This window comes from Danio aesculapii, chromosome 15 (genome assembly GCF_903798145.1).
Source record: "Danio aesculapii chromosome 15, fDanAes4.1, whole genome shotgun sequence".
NCBI lineage: Eukaryota > Metazoa > Chordata > Actinopteri > Cypriniformes > Danionidae > Danio > Danio aesculapii.
The window spans coordinates 9623541-9639864 of NC_079449.1; the positions used below are offsets into that span (position 1 = coordinate 9623541).

Here is a 16324-nt window from a genome sequence, read left to right on the forward strand (position 1 = left end):
CTGTCAGGGAAAATTAATGGAGCCCATTCATCTGATTGGAAGGGCATGTGGGAATGAAAGTTTGCCTTCGCCAGCGTTCACAAAACTCTCTCACACACACACACTACTGATTTAATGCAGTCTTTAAACCAAGGCCACCAATTAGGTTTTTCTAATTAAATGTGTGGGAAATTAAGTAACGGAATCAATCAGGCCTCTTTTGTCGTTAAAAGAGTGACTTTGATGTGCACATCGCCGGTCGCTTTCCATGTGGCTTATTTGTGTAGAGTAAAGCTAAAGGTGGTTTGGGGGTTGTTGTTTTTAATCAAATCATAGACAGGTTTTTGAGAATACAAATTTAGTGCTTAGCGCAGGCGAAAAACGCAATGAAGGAATGTGAAACGCATTCCAGAGGTTTGGACAACGTGTAACTATGACGATTTTGGAATGCGATTGTGCTGATTAGGATGAATATGAATCAAACAAGATGTTGTGTGTTGTTGTTAGTGGTGGTGGTGTGTGTATGTAGCTTATCACTGGTCTGCAGTCTAGTTTTCTAGACAGTAAACATTATGAAAATGTCAAACATGCACTCAAAACAAAGAGTCATATATTTTATTGTATTGCCTGTAATTATAATTGAAAAATAGATAAACAATTTTGTATGTATCGTTTTTTTTTTTTTTTTTTTATAAATATTTTGGTATCCTTAGTGTGTGTGTGTATGTATATGTGTATTGTCTATATATATATATATATATATATATATATATATATATATATACACACACACACACACACACTCTACCGGTCAAAAGTTTGTAGTTTTTTTTTTTTTACGAAAAATCTGTTCAATAAGGCGGCATTTATTAAATGTAAAAAAAAACAAAAAAAAAAAAAGGAAATTATTAAATATTTATTTAATAAGTATTGATTTTATAAGTTATTGTATGTAGTTTAAATTAAATGATTAAATGAAATTAAATGATTACTCCAGTCATTATTGCATTTATTATCATTACCAATTATTATTATTATTATAATATTAATAATAATAATAATAATAACAATAATAATTAATATAGTGATTTCTGAAGGATCATGTGACTATGAAGAGTAATGAAGCTGAAAATTCATCATTAAAATTATGTATTTATTTAATTTTCTTGTTGAAATTTTATCATGAAAAGACAAAAGAAAATAGTTATTAGAAAGTAAAATTTTTTACTAAATTTTATTGTTTGAAATGCGTTTTAAAATGATTTGCTCTCTTTTTCCCTCTATTTCTCTAAACTGCATTTGGGAAATATTTGAAAAATATTTGTTTTCAGTTGAATACACTTACATTTTTGTGGGCAGGCTTGTAGCCATCCTGGTGAAAAGGGACCTTTTTGCAGTTATTCACATTATTTTCTATTTAATTATGAGGATTAAATACTGCATTTTAGTGACCTTTTCAGCACTGTTTGTAGCTGGATTTGCTTGTCGGATGGTCATCATAACCACACTTTTTGAGATACCAAAAACATTTTCTAAATATTTAGAATAAAGAAATATGAAAAAAATACAAATGTATTGCATCATATATCATTAGAAAAAACAGTCTGTTAAAGTTTTAAATATAAACAAAACAAAAATGTAGCTTATTGTCATTTACTTGGCAAATAACACACTCACCAGCACATTCAACTTTCCACAGTCAGAATTTGGCCATTTGAATAAAAAATTAAAATAAAACAGGTTAATATTAATAATGTAGAGCTTCACGATTGTTCTAATCTCTTTTGTAAAAAAAAAGGTACATTTTGAAAGTTCATGGATAACAAAAATATTCTAATTAGTATTAAAATTGACTTTAATATTGTCCACTTTTGGTGCTTTACACCTTTTTATATTATTTTTTCTTTCAAGAATAAGGTCCAAGATTCAGAATAAAAGTTACTTGTAGTGAAAGATGACTTCACTTGCGTCAGATTCTGTTTTTTGCACAGCTTTACTATAATCGTTTACATTCATTGGAAGCCTTCTTTGATAGGTTAATTTTATAATTTATGATGGCATAGCAGTCAAAATAAGACAAATGAGCTCATCTGTGGGACAAATTCTGGACCTTATATCGGTGGGTGGTGGGTCTTTCGAACACCCCAAACCTCCCCCTGGCTACAGTTTTGGGGGGTTATTAAATAAAGGTGATACAACAAATAATAACATGGCTAAATACATATATTTTTTACATTCTATTTTAAATGGACATTTTCATGGCTTAAAAACAAAAACATTTGATAATGGCCATTATGACACTGACAATGCTGTGAGTGTTTAGTTGTAAACACAGCAATGAACTGATTTCCACTGCCACATTGTCTCACCTTCAGCTCTGCACACAGTAATGAGCATCAACATTATTCATTTGTTTTGCGCTCCTCTGTTATCTCGAAATTAAAGCGCTCCGATTTGGCCATTAATTGCTTTTCAGCAGTAATTGCTGCAGTCTGCTTGGAAATTAACTGGAGCAGCACGACACACTGAAGCTGACGCGCCGTTTTGTTGAGCAGCTTTTTTTTGTTCGGAGTTAGTGTGTGATTATCTGGCCTGCTGAATGACTCCACACCACAGGCCTCGAACGAACACTCCTGCCAAACCACACAAGACAAAAGAGAGTGAATAAAGCAATCTCCCAGTGCTCATCCTCAGCAGCTCGTCCTCCCACTGTTACCCGACGGAGAGCGACAAGGGATGCTTTACTTACTGTGAAGCAGTCCAGCAGTGATGGAACTCCAAATATGTGTCTGTTGCTGCATCCCAATTTACATACTTATACTACTTGTACTTTTGTAAAGAAATAGTACATACTTTTGAGTGTGTAACAGAAGAGTATGCAAGCTTGTGTACATACTGCTTTCACATTAACAGATTGTTAACACTTAGTTGCATCCCCTGTCAATCATCTCAACACATCATCCACATTTCTTTCATATTTAATTACCTACCTTATTGGAGAAGCAGCACCCATTCTTTCATGCAGAGAAATCTCCTAAGGTGTTTGGATAATTATACATTAAGAATTTAATCTCCGACCATTGTCTTTTAAAATATTCTTTCCACATTTTTCGAGTGCCTTGGACTGATTTTTGCTGTTTATTCTGACAAATCCCTTACCCAAAGAGCACCGACACATTATTTAAGCTACCCCTCAGCACTTGTTTGATTCTGTATATCTTGATATAAGTTCATATTGTTGTTGCAGATGAAATATAAGAGAGAAAATGTGATTTAAATATTTTCCAGTTGGCTAAATATGAATTAATAGTCATTCAAGCAACTTTTCCGAAGCCTCTCTACTTTATTATATTATTTTATTTATATCTTTTTTTAAAATCATAATTAATAATAAATAAATTAATACATTTATTTATTTTTATTATTGAAAATGTATCATGCAAAAGCAAAATAGGTTATTAGAAATTATTATTACTAAGCTTTTACATTTAAAAATGTGTTTTTAATCAAATTTACATTTTAAAATATGATTAAACGTCTTATTTTTTAACAGCATTTGGGAAATACTTGCCGGTTGGTCTTGCGAGTCTTCCATGTTTGTAGTTTATTTACACTTTTTACCTGAGTTTGTAGTTCTAATCATCTTCAAGTCCAATGCAAAATGTATTGTGGCCAATATCAGCACTTTTCTACACTACATTTTTATGGAAATAGTAGACCATCCGGGAACCTTTGGCTTACTCATTTCTACATACTACAGATTGAGACATCCTGATTCTATTTTCGAATTCTATTTAAGATGGATAGTATGTGAATTGGGACGCAGCATATGTGTGTGCATTTGAAAAGGGTCCGGCTACAGACTGGGTGCACATGCTAGCTGCATGCAGTGTTTTCAATGTGTACACCTAACCCTACTCCTCACAATAACGTCAACAGGTCTATTGAGTGCATGCTTCTGAGACTGCATGTCATGTGAGTGTCTGCAGCTAGATACTATTGGTGCGTTTGAGGCCTGAATTTGGCAGAACTGTCAAAATAATTTCGCTGTTTGCTTCTCTTAGTTTTCATAGCTTGCTCTTAGCTTTGATAGATTTCAAGTAGAACCCTACTACTGGAATCAGCTGGAATCAGCTTTCAGAAATGATCAGACGTGCTCCAACATTAGGCACAATCAAATCACGACTTAAAACACATCTGTTTAGCTGTGCCCTAACTGAATGAGCACTGTGCTACATCCTACAGATCGCGCTATTATGTCTTTCTTTATTTTTTCATCCTTTTAAAACCCGTTTTAACACATTTTAATCTGTTTTCAATCACGTTTATTCCTTGTCAAGTTTCTTTTGTTCTTGTTTATGTGAAGCACTTTTAATTACTATTGTGTATCATGGGTTTACTGGTACAAATGCAGGATAAACCTGTCAATCACTTGAGACACACCAATAGCAAACCACAACCATCCAATTAGAGAAGTACCAAATCCAACCAACGATCAGCCACAAATCAGAATTGGATGTTTGTTGTTGTGGTTTTAATTCTGTCAATCTCTGTTTCAGACTTATTTAACTTATTTACCAGATTTAAAATATTCTTTTAGCAACCCAGGCTCATTCTGAAAACGTAGTCCCGTGGCCGTTTCTGGAGGCCGCTCCAGAAACGGAGGCCGAAGTTTTTGTTTTCTCAAATATCTCTCACATATGCCGTTCGCGGCCGCGCTGTTCTCGCGTAAACCCACCAGAGGCCGCTGTTGAACGACTGTCTATCCGACTGGCTGAATGATTGACTGGGCGACCCACCCTCCTCCTTCCATAAACCCAACCAATTTTACCGATTGACCCACCTGCCCGCTTACTTCCCTAAACCCAACCAGCAATTTACGAAAGCCGTCCAGAAAAAGAAAAACCCTTGTCTGGTTTTTACCACATTTTCGGATTTTACCACATTCTCACACTGTTATGAACTTGTTCACTTAATTTCTTGGATTCTGTTTTTGTCTTACCTGATTTTTGGAACCGCTCTTCCCCGGACTCGAACCCGGTCGTCATCATCGTGGTCAGCTCCTCTCTGCATCTCAAGTCCACCGACGTACAGGACGAACCGGACTAACTGGTTGCGGCGGGAAAGCCCTCCACACGAAGGCAAGCGGTCAGCCGTTAAGCGCTAAAAGGAACGACGTCATACCACCCCATAGTGTTCGCTTAAAAAATTAAATGCAGCCATACGTACCTCCGGCTACATAATTCGCGGTCTCCAGAAACGGCCACGGGACTACGTTTTCAGAATGAGCTTGGGTTGTCTTTTAGTCGTATTTTAATCTTACAGAAATCTGTAAGCTAGTGTGCTCCAAAACAATATTCACATTTAGCAGATATACTGTCACTTCTGCCCTTCCGAATCAACTATTTTTTGGACATCACCTCATACTTTAATTTTTCATCTAATTTCTTGACCAATCAAATGCTCTCTAGTATCTGACATGTCCCGCCCCCTTCAAGATGCTTCTCATTTGCTTTTTATTCAATGCGCTTGTGCTCAACTACTCTTACTGGCAGAGCTGTGGTTAAAACAAAATGCTATTGACTGTGGGAGGAGCTAATCTACAGTATCTCCTGCCCTCTCTTCAGTGTTTCATGTTTCAGTTGAGATTACCTCAGAATTTATTCAGAATTGATTGTCAAGTGTGCTTTACACACTCATGGAATTTGTTTTGGCTACCAAAGCTTCCAGTATACATAAAGTGACAAGTGACAACAAGAATATAAATATGAGAAAGACGACAAGCATTGAATAAAAAACTGCACATTTCAAAGCACATCACTGGAGGTTTAAAATATTTCAGCTTCTAAATTTACTGAAAATGTACTCGTCATTTACTCACCTTTAAGTGGTCCCATAGCTTTATTACAAAAGAAGATATTTAGAAAAATGTAATAACCTTGTAACTATTGACTTTCAAGACAAATACTATAGAAGTCACACTTTGTAACATTTTTCGAAATAACTTAATTTGTGTTCAACAGAAAAAAGAAACTCAAACAGGTTTGTGACAAGTGAAAGAGACTGTAAATGATGACAGACTTTTCAGTTTTGACCGAACTATCCCTTTTACTTTATAATTCCCCCAATACACACACACACAAACACACACACACTCACTCCTACATCTGACCTGACCTTGTCTGCTTTGTGAGTCTTGTGGCGTTTCAGCCGTTAAGCTCTCGCTCAAACAAACAGTAACATAATGACACTTCAAACCCTCTCCAACACCATGGGGTGCCTTAAATAAACTCACCCTCTTTCCTTCCCCTCCGACCTCTCCTTTGTTTAAAGCCTCTTTTCCACCATTAATATTTAGGAGAGGCGACAGACTCAAGAATGCTTCAGAATGTTCTAGAACGTGTCCGGTTTGGAAGACATCCCGCAAGACCTGCTGACTGTTTCCTTTAGATGTTTGCTGTCCTTTAAGTGTAAATGACTGTAAAAGGAACCAGATAAAACTCTTACTTTACATCTTAGAGAGTTTGTGCACAAATAAATAGAATATGTGCATTTTAATGTTCATGGATAGTGTATTGATGTTTTGTTTCTTTCCATCCATTCATCCATTTGTTTTTTTATGTTCCAATTATCCAGCTGTTCCATCCATCCGTACATCCATCCAGCTGCATCCATACATCCATTCATCAAATCATGCATTTATACATCATTAATCTATTTATTGTTCTGTCCATCATTCCATTTGTTCATTAGTTTGTTCCATCCATCCATCCATCCATACATCCATCCATCCATCCATCTATGTTTTAATCTATTTGTTCATAGTTCTATATATCAATCATTTCATAGTTCTACCCATTCCTCCACCTATATTTCTATTTATCATTTTATTATCTGTCCATCCATCCATCCATCCATCCATAGTTCAATCTATCATTCCATCTATGAATCCATCCATCCATCCATCCATCCATCCATCCATCCATCATTTAATCATACTGTCTACCCATCTATCCATCCAACCATCGACCCACCCATCTATCCATCTGTCCATCCATAGTTCAGTCCATCGTTCTGTCTACCCATCGATCCAACCGTCCATCCATCTATGTTAATCTATTCATAGTTCTATATATCCATATTTTCATAGTTCTACCCATTCATCCATCCATATTTCTATTTATCGTTTTATTATCTGTCCATCCATTGATCCATCCATCTATATATCCATCCATCCATAGTTCAGTCTATCATTCTGTCTACCCATCTATCCATCCAACCATACACCCAACCAACCCATCCATTCATTCATCTATAGTTCAGTCTATCATTCTGTCCATCCATCAATCTATAGTTCAATATTTCATACTGTCTACCCATCCATCCATGAACCATCCATTCATCCATAGTTCAGTCTATCATTCTGTCTACCCATCCATCCATCCGTCTATCCATCCATCCATCCATCCATCCATCCATCCATCCATCCATCCATCCATCATTCTGTCTATCCATCCATCCATCCATATAACCAACAAACTATCCACCCATCCACTCATCCATCCATCCATTCATAGTTCAATCTATCATACTGTTTACCCATCCCTCCATCCATCCATCCATCCATCCATCAATCCATCGTTTAATCTATCATACTGTCTACCCATCCATCCATCCATCGTTTAATATATCATACTGTAAACCCATCCATCCATTCATCCATAGTTCAGTCTATCATTCTGTCTAACATCCATCCATCCATCCATCGTTTAATATATCATTCTGTAAAACCATCCATACATTCATTCATCCATAGTTAAGTCTGTCATTCTGTCTATCCATCCATCCATTCGTCCATCCATCCATCCATCCATCATTTTGTCTACCCATCCATCCATCATTCAGTCTATCAATCTGTCTGTCCATCCATCCATGTTTTTCTCTTGTGTGTGTATATGTGTGTTATCTGTCCATTTATTAACTTGGAAATCTTAAGCTGAAATGTTACATTTTATAGTCCAGACCTAAAGATTATGTGTGGCATATGCGTAAGTGTAATAGCTGCATCTAATTTGTAAATTGCGAGACACACAGCGAGCGCCTCTGGTCTTTATCACAGACCCTGTTTACACATTCCACATGTTAAACACAGTCAGATCCAGCCGCTGGACTCAACACTGACCGCACTGAATGATAATCAATGAGACATGACACGATCTGCCATAAAGTGAACCCACATGTTGACCTGTGGAAGTGCAGGCTGGTCGGGGACGGCAGGAGATCTGCCACATTCGGCTCCCCCTCATTGACTCTCACCGTGTGGTCCATTGTGTGTGTGATTTTGATTCTGTCAGGTGAATGAAGACCTACAGCTGCCCTTTACAATTGCCTGAGAAGAAAAAAGGCCCCTCTGGCCTGTAATTTGATCCCTGGGAAAATATGAGCTCACCTGAATTGCCACTGTGCATATTTATACTCACTGACATGCTGTTTTAATATATTTTACAATGCAATTTATTCATGTGATGGTAAAGGGGAATTTTTAGCAGCAGAAGCTTCCAGAAATTATTCTAATATGCTGATTTAGTACTGAAGAAGCTTTTTTTTTATAAAGTTATACAGTGTAATATTGTTGTTAAGCATGATTTATTTAGTTTCTCATAAATATTTTTTTTAAATTTAAAGTCTGTGTGTTATTAACAATTAATTCATCCAAGTTAATCAATAAATAAACTATTTATTTTGTTAATCTTCAATTCGACCATTTGTTTCTGCGTTTGAGAGGCAGTCCTTCTCTGATTATGTCAGTTTGACGACTTTAGCTATAATATTCTTAATTACGGTTAAGGCTGATTTATACTTGATGAGTCCGCTAGTTTGCTTGAGTCATCGTTGTGTTTGCGGAGGTTCACTTTGGGTGTGCACAACATGATTTTAGCTGGCGGAGTGCATGAAATGATTTGAGACTCGAGCAAACCGTTCACTCGGCGCCACATTTTATTTGAGTTGAATATGAATCACTTTGAAGAGATTTTGTCTGAAACAGGTACCTTTATGATCCATTCATGTGGCTGTTAATGTTATTGGCCACGTTTAAAAACCTTTAGATGTTATTTTCATAATGTTATCTATTCACGGTTGAAAATAAATGTATAAACAATTTAAAAATAAGCAAAATATAAAAGTAATAACCATAAGGTAACATTTTGTGAATTATTTACTATGTGTATTATTATTTTTTGCTTTTATCCTTGCCATAATAAAAAACTATATTTGTAGAGTAAGCCATGTTCTATTGTCATTAATATTTTAATAAACTTCAATTGGTAGAACTGTCCGAGATATGAACAAAAGCAAGTGATGAAACAAAGTTTGGTCTAAAAATATTGAATGAATATAAAAAATGTAGAAATCTTGAATGATATTAATGATATGATGTAGTTCCAGAAACTTTCTACTTCTGTTTATCCATCTTATTTTTACACGATGCGGTGCCAGGCGAAAGTATAAGACCCAATCCTAATTCTACCCCTTAGACCTTCCCCTTACCCCTACCCCTTGTTTTGCACGTTCACGTGAGGAGGGAAGGGGTGTCCCAATTCTCTTTAGCTTGAAGGCGATATAGGGCTAAGGGGAAGGGCTAGATAGCCCTTGAAACTGAGATTTTTTAGGACCACACTCGAAACCAAGGGGTACAAAAATCGCTAAATTTGGCTATCTATAATCCCTAATAATAACTCCTGTATAGTAGTCCCACAACATACTTTCACATCTGACATTGGATGACACTCGAATACCCTTTCAGATAAGTCTGGTGCCTGGGAATTACCTTTTTACAGTGTCTGCTATAACGTTAATGTTGTTTTTGTGCGTTTACAAATGCAAATATGGCCACAGTGTACAGTTACGATCTTATTGCCACATTATATCCTTATAATAACATGATATCGTTTCCTTCAGTGATTTCATGAAGATAAACAAAAAATAACGCTACTGGAATATAACTACAGCAGTCACTGTCGTCTATCTCAAATGAAGCAAGAGATTTCAATGACGTGTGCAGGTGTTGTAGTGCTGTCTCATTTCTTAGGGGTAAATTTTGAAGCCCTTCCCCTTCACATTCTGTTTTCAAGGGGGTAGGGGTACAAAAATCGAATTGGGATTGGGCCTAAATCAGTTTGCTATGAGTAAATGATGCATAAAAAAAGCCTTGCCCCTTACTTAATTGTCTGTTTCAAGAATACCTCAACATCCTGAAATAAAAGCCTTACAATTTTCATTTCACACAGACTGTGAAACATGTAACTTCTCCTTTCACCACAGTAAAGCTCAAAGTGTCTACTTTCCAATGATACATAACTTACTGGAGTCAGGAACTGTTACTATTTAAAGCTCGGTAGGTGTAAATCCCCAAAATTGAGTGCTGGCTAACAGGTTAAAGCAGGACTCTTGAATGCAATACATGTATTTATTGATTTACATAAATGTATAGTTTGAAGAAATCGTCATAATTTAGAAGTATGTCCAAGTCCAAATATGAAGGTTTTGACCTTAAACTCTCACATTTACGACTTCTCATATTTTGTTTCCGACAGATACGAGGAGGAAAACTCATGATCACCAACACCAGAAAAACGGACGCGGGGAAGTACGTGTGCGTGGGAACCAACATGATGGGAGAACGAGAGAGCGAGATCGCAGAGTTGACTGTTCTCGGTAGGTTTTCAATGCATTTCTGTTTTCATTTATGCATTTCAGTGCATCCGACAACAAGATTCTCATATGCTTCACCACATGATCAGCCTTCTCCAAGACCCACATGTGTAAATGTAATCAGGTTCCCACACAAACCCCTGGTGCATTCAGTTGTGGAAATGCATGCAGATGGATTCACTTAAAACACACTCACACATACACGCCGTATGAAGTGTTTGTTTATGGGCAGAGCAGGAGAGAGTCCAGATGTTTAGAGTTTGTGTGCTTAGCTGTAGGAAGACTCCAGCGTGTCATTGACCCTTTTTGGAGACACGGACCCATAAACCTTATCCTTAGTTTGCCATGAAACAAATACCAGCTTGCACTTCACACACTTCTTCATTCACACATGCACACCAAAAATATACACTGATCTGTCATCCAACACCTTAACATATCGGTTTACACTACCCAACATCAGAGCTGGAACCTTTGACCTTCCCCTAGTAATCCCTGCAGTGCAGCCATTCTTATCACCGTCATTATTCAGTGCCTGATTGCACATTTACTCATTACAGCGAGAAAAACACAATATATATATATATATATATATATATTAAATCAAGACAATTTTACTGTAATTCTAGGTTTAGATCAAGTATAAGAAATAAAAAGAAACATTTTTATTTTAAAAATACCTCAGCAGGTTCAGGTAAAGTGTGTCTTACCATCCCAATCTCACAAGAAAACATAACTATTTTAGGTACTATCAGAAAAGTGGCTAATTTGTAATAATTCCTATGAAATCGCAGAGTTACAAATTGCCGCAAGACTGCGTTGGTGTTACCAAAAGAGAACAACTAAAGTTTTCATTCAAATAATAAAGTTAAAAACTCGTTCTTCTGCCGTTGATCATTGAAAGAGTTTAGATCAACCAAAGAGCATAGAATCACCAAGAGTGCGATTTGGGAATCACTAGAGTATCACTCTAGTGCGATTTGGGAAACAGCCACTAGATGTCGCGGCGGCCATTTTGTACTGAAAATTCTAATGGAACAACAGCATATTTTAAGTCTGTAAAATAAACTGTTAAAAGTGCTGATGATTGTGATAGTAAGTGTTGTATTGTCGTCTTTCAGGTTGTATCTCAGCTTTAATGCGCTTTTTAAATAAATAAATAAAAAACAAAGCAGCTGCTTGCCATCGTGACAGCAATAAGATCAAATGGACAGCCGACCGCTTTCACTCCAAAATGGCGGAATCCGGGCCTGTTGCTGGGCGCTGCTGTTGCAATGGAACGTTCTTTTGAGTGTCGCCTCTTGGTCATTCTAAGCTCTTTGGATCAACTATAGGAAATGGAAAGAAACATTATTATTTTACAAATTTCTCAGCAGGTTCAGGTAAAGTGTGTCTTACCATCCCAAAACCTACCCCTCATTGTCAGATGATCAAATCATACTAAAATGTATGAACGAGGTTATACAAATAAATACGAATTGGCCACTGAATCACAAATTGCTGCGAGATTGTGTTGGTGTTACCAAAAAAGAATGGAAAACTATTACCTTTAAAATTATTAACCTAAGAGGCCACACCCAGCTCATGCAAGCCTTAAATACACTGTGTTCTATTCAAAAGGGTGCATCCTTATTCCCTATTCCCTTCAAAGGGTTTATCATCTGAAAGTGACAGCTGTGAAACGCAGCGTGTGACCAAAGCCAGTAGATGACAAGCTGAATATTATCAGCCGAAAAGGCATAACGGCTAATGCTAATGCTTCCAGTCCGCCAGTACGTGGGAAAGGAGACCAGAGGTAGATTTTTTTGCATGGATGTCAATGGAGTAGAGACATCACTACACTGAATATACTGCTTTTGTGAGCAAATAAGTTGCCATTTAATCAATCAAAAGCCAGTTTGCTAATCTTCAACATGTTTTACACTAAAAAATATCCCTGCACTTTAGATAGCCCTGCCTCTAAATCACGACACTTTTAATACTCTTTTTTTCCCCTGCTATTGGTCATTTAATCCGATACCACAACTTTCAACTTTGAGTAAAATAGTTGTTTATACTGTTATTTATAATTTTTCTTAAACAACAACAACATTGATTACGTTGACGAGCCCACATTGTGCAGCGTGATAAAAATCCAAAATGTAATAAACACAAAATGAAAATCAATAGTGACATTGCAAACAGTCAATACTCATGAAATGACCACATTGACAGTGTGCCTGTAAAAATGGCCCGCAGTGCTGTTTTCTCATATCATGGGGTTTATGTAGTCTTAATATTAACAGATTAACCATATCCTAACATCAACGTTATATAATCTTAATAAATAAATCAAAGAGGAAGCTTGCTTCAGTGTTAGCTGCATTAGTTGTTAGGCTAAAACAACAAGTCAGAGAGTTCAAGCTAAAGCTAAAACAAAAGGTGAAATGTTTGATAATGGAAACCCACTTTTGTAGCTGTTATGCAGAAAGACGAGAGTCAGTAAAAATAGATGGACGCGTGTAGTTCACGGTAAGTTCATAAGCAGCCAGTCAGATCAGAGAAGGGGAGATTCACTGGCAAGATTGTTTTACGTAATAAAGTGTGTGTTTGTGTGCAGAGAGGCCCAGTTTCCTGCGAAAGCCAAGCAGCCAGTCTGTCCTGGTGGATCAGAGCGTTGAGTTCAGATGTGAAGCTCAAGGAGATCCAGTGCCCACCATCCGCTGGAGGAAAGAGGACGGAGAACTGCCCAAGGGAAGGTACGAGGATCAGGAGGTCTCTTCAAAGTTGATTTTCAGTCAGTTGCTGTGATATAAAGTTACAACTGAAAACGAACGCTCAGCTTATGAAAAAAAAAAACACTTTAGTGGACACACAGCTTAAAGGGGACCTAGTATGCCCCTTTTTACAAGGTGTAAAATAAAGGTGCTTTCACATCTGTGGTTTGCTTCATTTGGTCCGGACCAAGGGCAACAAATGATACATTGTAGCGTTTTTCTGCAGTCTTTAGGCCCTTTTCACACCACACTGATTGCTTTAGTCTGAACCAGTTGAAAAGAACCAAAATGCAGTCATGTGACAAATTCCACATCACTCATTGGCCAGTTATAGAGCGTATTAGTTAAACAAGTAAACAAACCAGCTGACACAAAATACTGCTTTTTACTATGGAGTGATGACTGCGCTGGCTGATTGTATCCTTGGTCATAGTATACTAGGTAGTTTGTATGCATCACTTTAGACATACTATACATTTCAAGAATGAAACACGGCTGTGGCTTAAATGTTTTAATGTGTTGCAAACGGCAAAGGCGCATCGCAAGTCACTTCAGGAGGAAGTGAATTAATTTAGCTAAACTGCGACATGGTCACCTTCCAGAAATATTACCAACGATCCATCGGGTAATCTTTTTCCCACTCTCTCTCTAGGTTTAGAATTGTTGGTAAAGCGCTGTCAACACATATTTTTCCTCCACATACCATAATGCACAACGCATCAGACTACGGCAGCTGGATTAGTCCAAAAAGGCGCAGTACTTTTGGCGTTTGGGTCGGTTTTAGTTCGGATGATGTTCGCACCACAAATGAATTCAATTCAATTCACCTTTATTTGTATAGCGCTTATACAATGTAGGTTGTGTCAAAGCAGCTTCACATAAAAAGTCATAGTAAATAGTAAATAGGAACAGTGTAATTCAGTTTGTAGTGTTTAAGTTCAGTTCAGTTTAGCTCAGTTCAGTGTGGTTTAATAATCACTACTGAGAGTCCAAATATTGAAGAGCAAATCCAACGATGCGCAGCTCTATAGATCCTGAACCATGCAAGCCAGTGGCGACAGCGGAGAGGGAAAAAAAACCTTGAGAGAAACCAGGCTCAGTTGGGCATGATCATTTTAATTTCTCCGCTGGTCAAACGTCTCGTGCAGAGCTGCAGTCTCAGTGGCGGAGGCTGGAAGCTGGCCTCAGCGAAGACTCGTCTGTCTCTGGAGCGTCACAGGAATCAGTCTCATGTTCTCCACTCTTCCATGACCATCACAGTAGCTGCTCAGGATACGGCCTGGTCCAGGACATGGAAACCTTGGGATCATCTCGTCGTTAGTCTTGGATCGAATCAGTGACTCTGCATAGTCTGAGGGCCTCGGGAAGAGTATCCCCAGGTGGAAATGGAGAATAAAGAAGATAACTAGCGTAGCTGCTGTTCATAGTGTATATCAGCAAGATGCATAACCTGTGTGGAAGCCCGCTAAGTGGTGCACTAAGTGTATGCTTTACTGAACAGATAGGTCTTTAATCTAGTTTTGAATTGGGAGAGTGTGTCTTGAGCCTCGGATGTTATCAGGAAGGCTATTCCAGAGTTTAGGAGCTATAAATGAGAAGGCTCGACCTCCTTTACTCGACTTTGCTATTCTAGGTACTACCAGAAGCCCTAAGTTTTATGAAGTTTTAAGCACCCTAAGTCGCTGATGTCTCTTGAGTGTGTATGTGAAGTTTCATCTCAAAATACCAGACAAATAATGACTTATAACTCTTTGTAGCTGCCCTGTAGAGATGCGCAGATCAGCTGAAATGTGACCTGAATCCGCAGCTTCATACTAATCATCCACCCGCCACCCGCCCGCACATATAATTTTATCTGATATATACATGTGTATATATATGTATATGTGTGTGAATATATATATATATATATATATATATATATATATATATATATATATATATATATATATATACCTGATCATCACGTTAATAATTCTAATTCTTTGTTTTAAACATGATGATATATCAGCGTGGATCGTTCGTTATTAACAAATGATTCATTGAGCTAATCTGCGCATCTCTGATAAAAAAAAAAAAAGTTTTTCCTTACCAGCGGGAGCCTGTTATTTTGCCCAGTCACAAACTGTTTGACGAAGTGGTATGATAGTATAAGCATCAACTGCACCATACTTGGCACCGATGTTTATTAGTCTTTGGGCCACTTGGAGGAGTCCCTTGCCAGAGACAACATTGAAGGGGCATATATCAAGGCAGCACATGTCCACACATGCATCCACCGGATGACTCAACAATTTTTTTGCTGTCCTGATGAATGTAAGAACTTAAAGTGCTTGTCTGACTTTGACCTGACTGGCCTTTTGATTTAGCACAACACATGATTAACTACTTAATTAACTACTTCGTTAAAAACGCTCCCACACGGCACTTTTCTTTCTGTTTTTTGTTTTATTTTTAATTCTGCTTTAAGTTTATTTCGGATCTGTTTCACCTCCATTTCTGCTTTAACAAATGGACTTCCACCATGCACATATTTTTTTTTTCAAATTAGGATCCGTTTGCCTGATGAAAAATGCATTAAAAAACATTCGTATTTTACAGTGTGTCTTAAAATACAAAACAAAAATCATTAATAATTATTCTCCTGCATCCGCGACCCACCTGCAATTAATCAAAATGTATTTTTCCATTACCTGACCCACCCAACCCGTGGATTATCCGCAGTGCCTGTGGAATTAACCGCCATCTGCGCATCGCTACTGGCCCTGTTAATCCTAATTGTGCTAGTTTGGTGACTGTTGCTTTAAATTCAAATGAGATTGTACTCTTTTCAAAAAAGGGCGGAGCTACGAATACCTATGTGTCAGCATAGTGGC

The 16324-nt window shown here is 37.3% G+C and overlaps 1 protein-coding gene across 5 annotated transcripts in view; it reads left to right on the plus strand.

Moving 5' to 3' along the window:
- Positions 1 to 16324, plus strand: part of robo1 (roundabout, axon guidance receptor, homolog 1 (Drosophila)) — a 514376-nt gene that overhangs the window by 388009 nt on the left and 110043 nt on the right. For all 5 annotated transcript variants that reach the window (XM_056473875.1, XM_056473876.1, XM_056473879.1 and 2 more), the window contains 2 exons: positions 10575 to 10695; positions 13292 to 13430. In XM_056473875.1, the coding sequence (XP_056329850.1) occupies positions 10575 to 10695; positions 13292 to 13430 (260 nt within the window). The remainder of the gene's footprint in view (positions 1 to 10574; positions 10696 to 13291; positions 13431 to 16324) is intronic.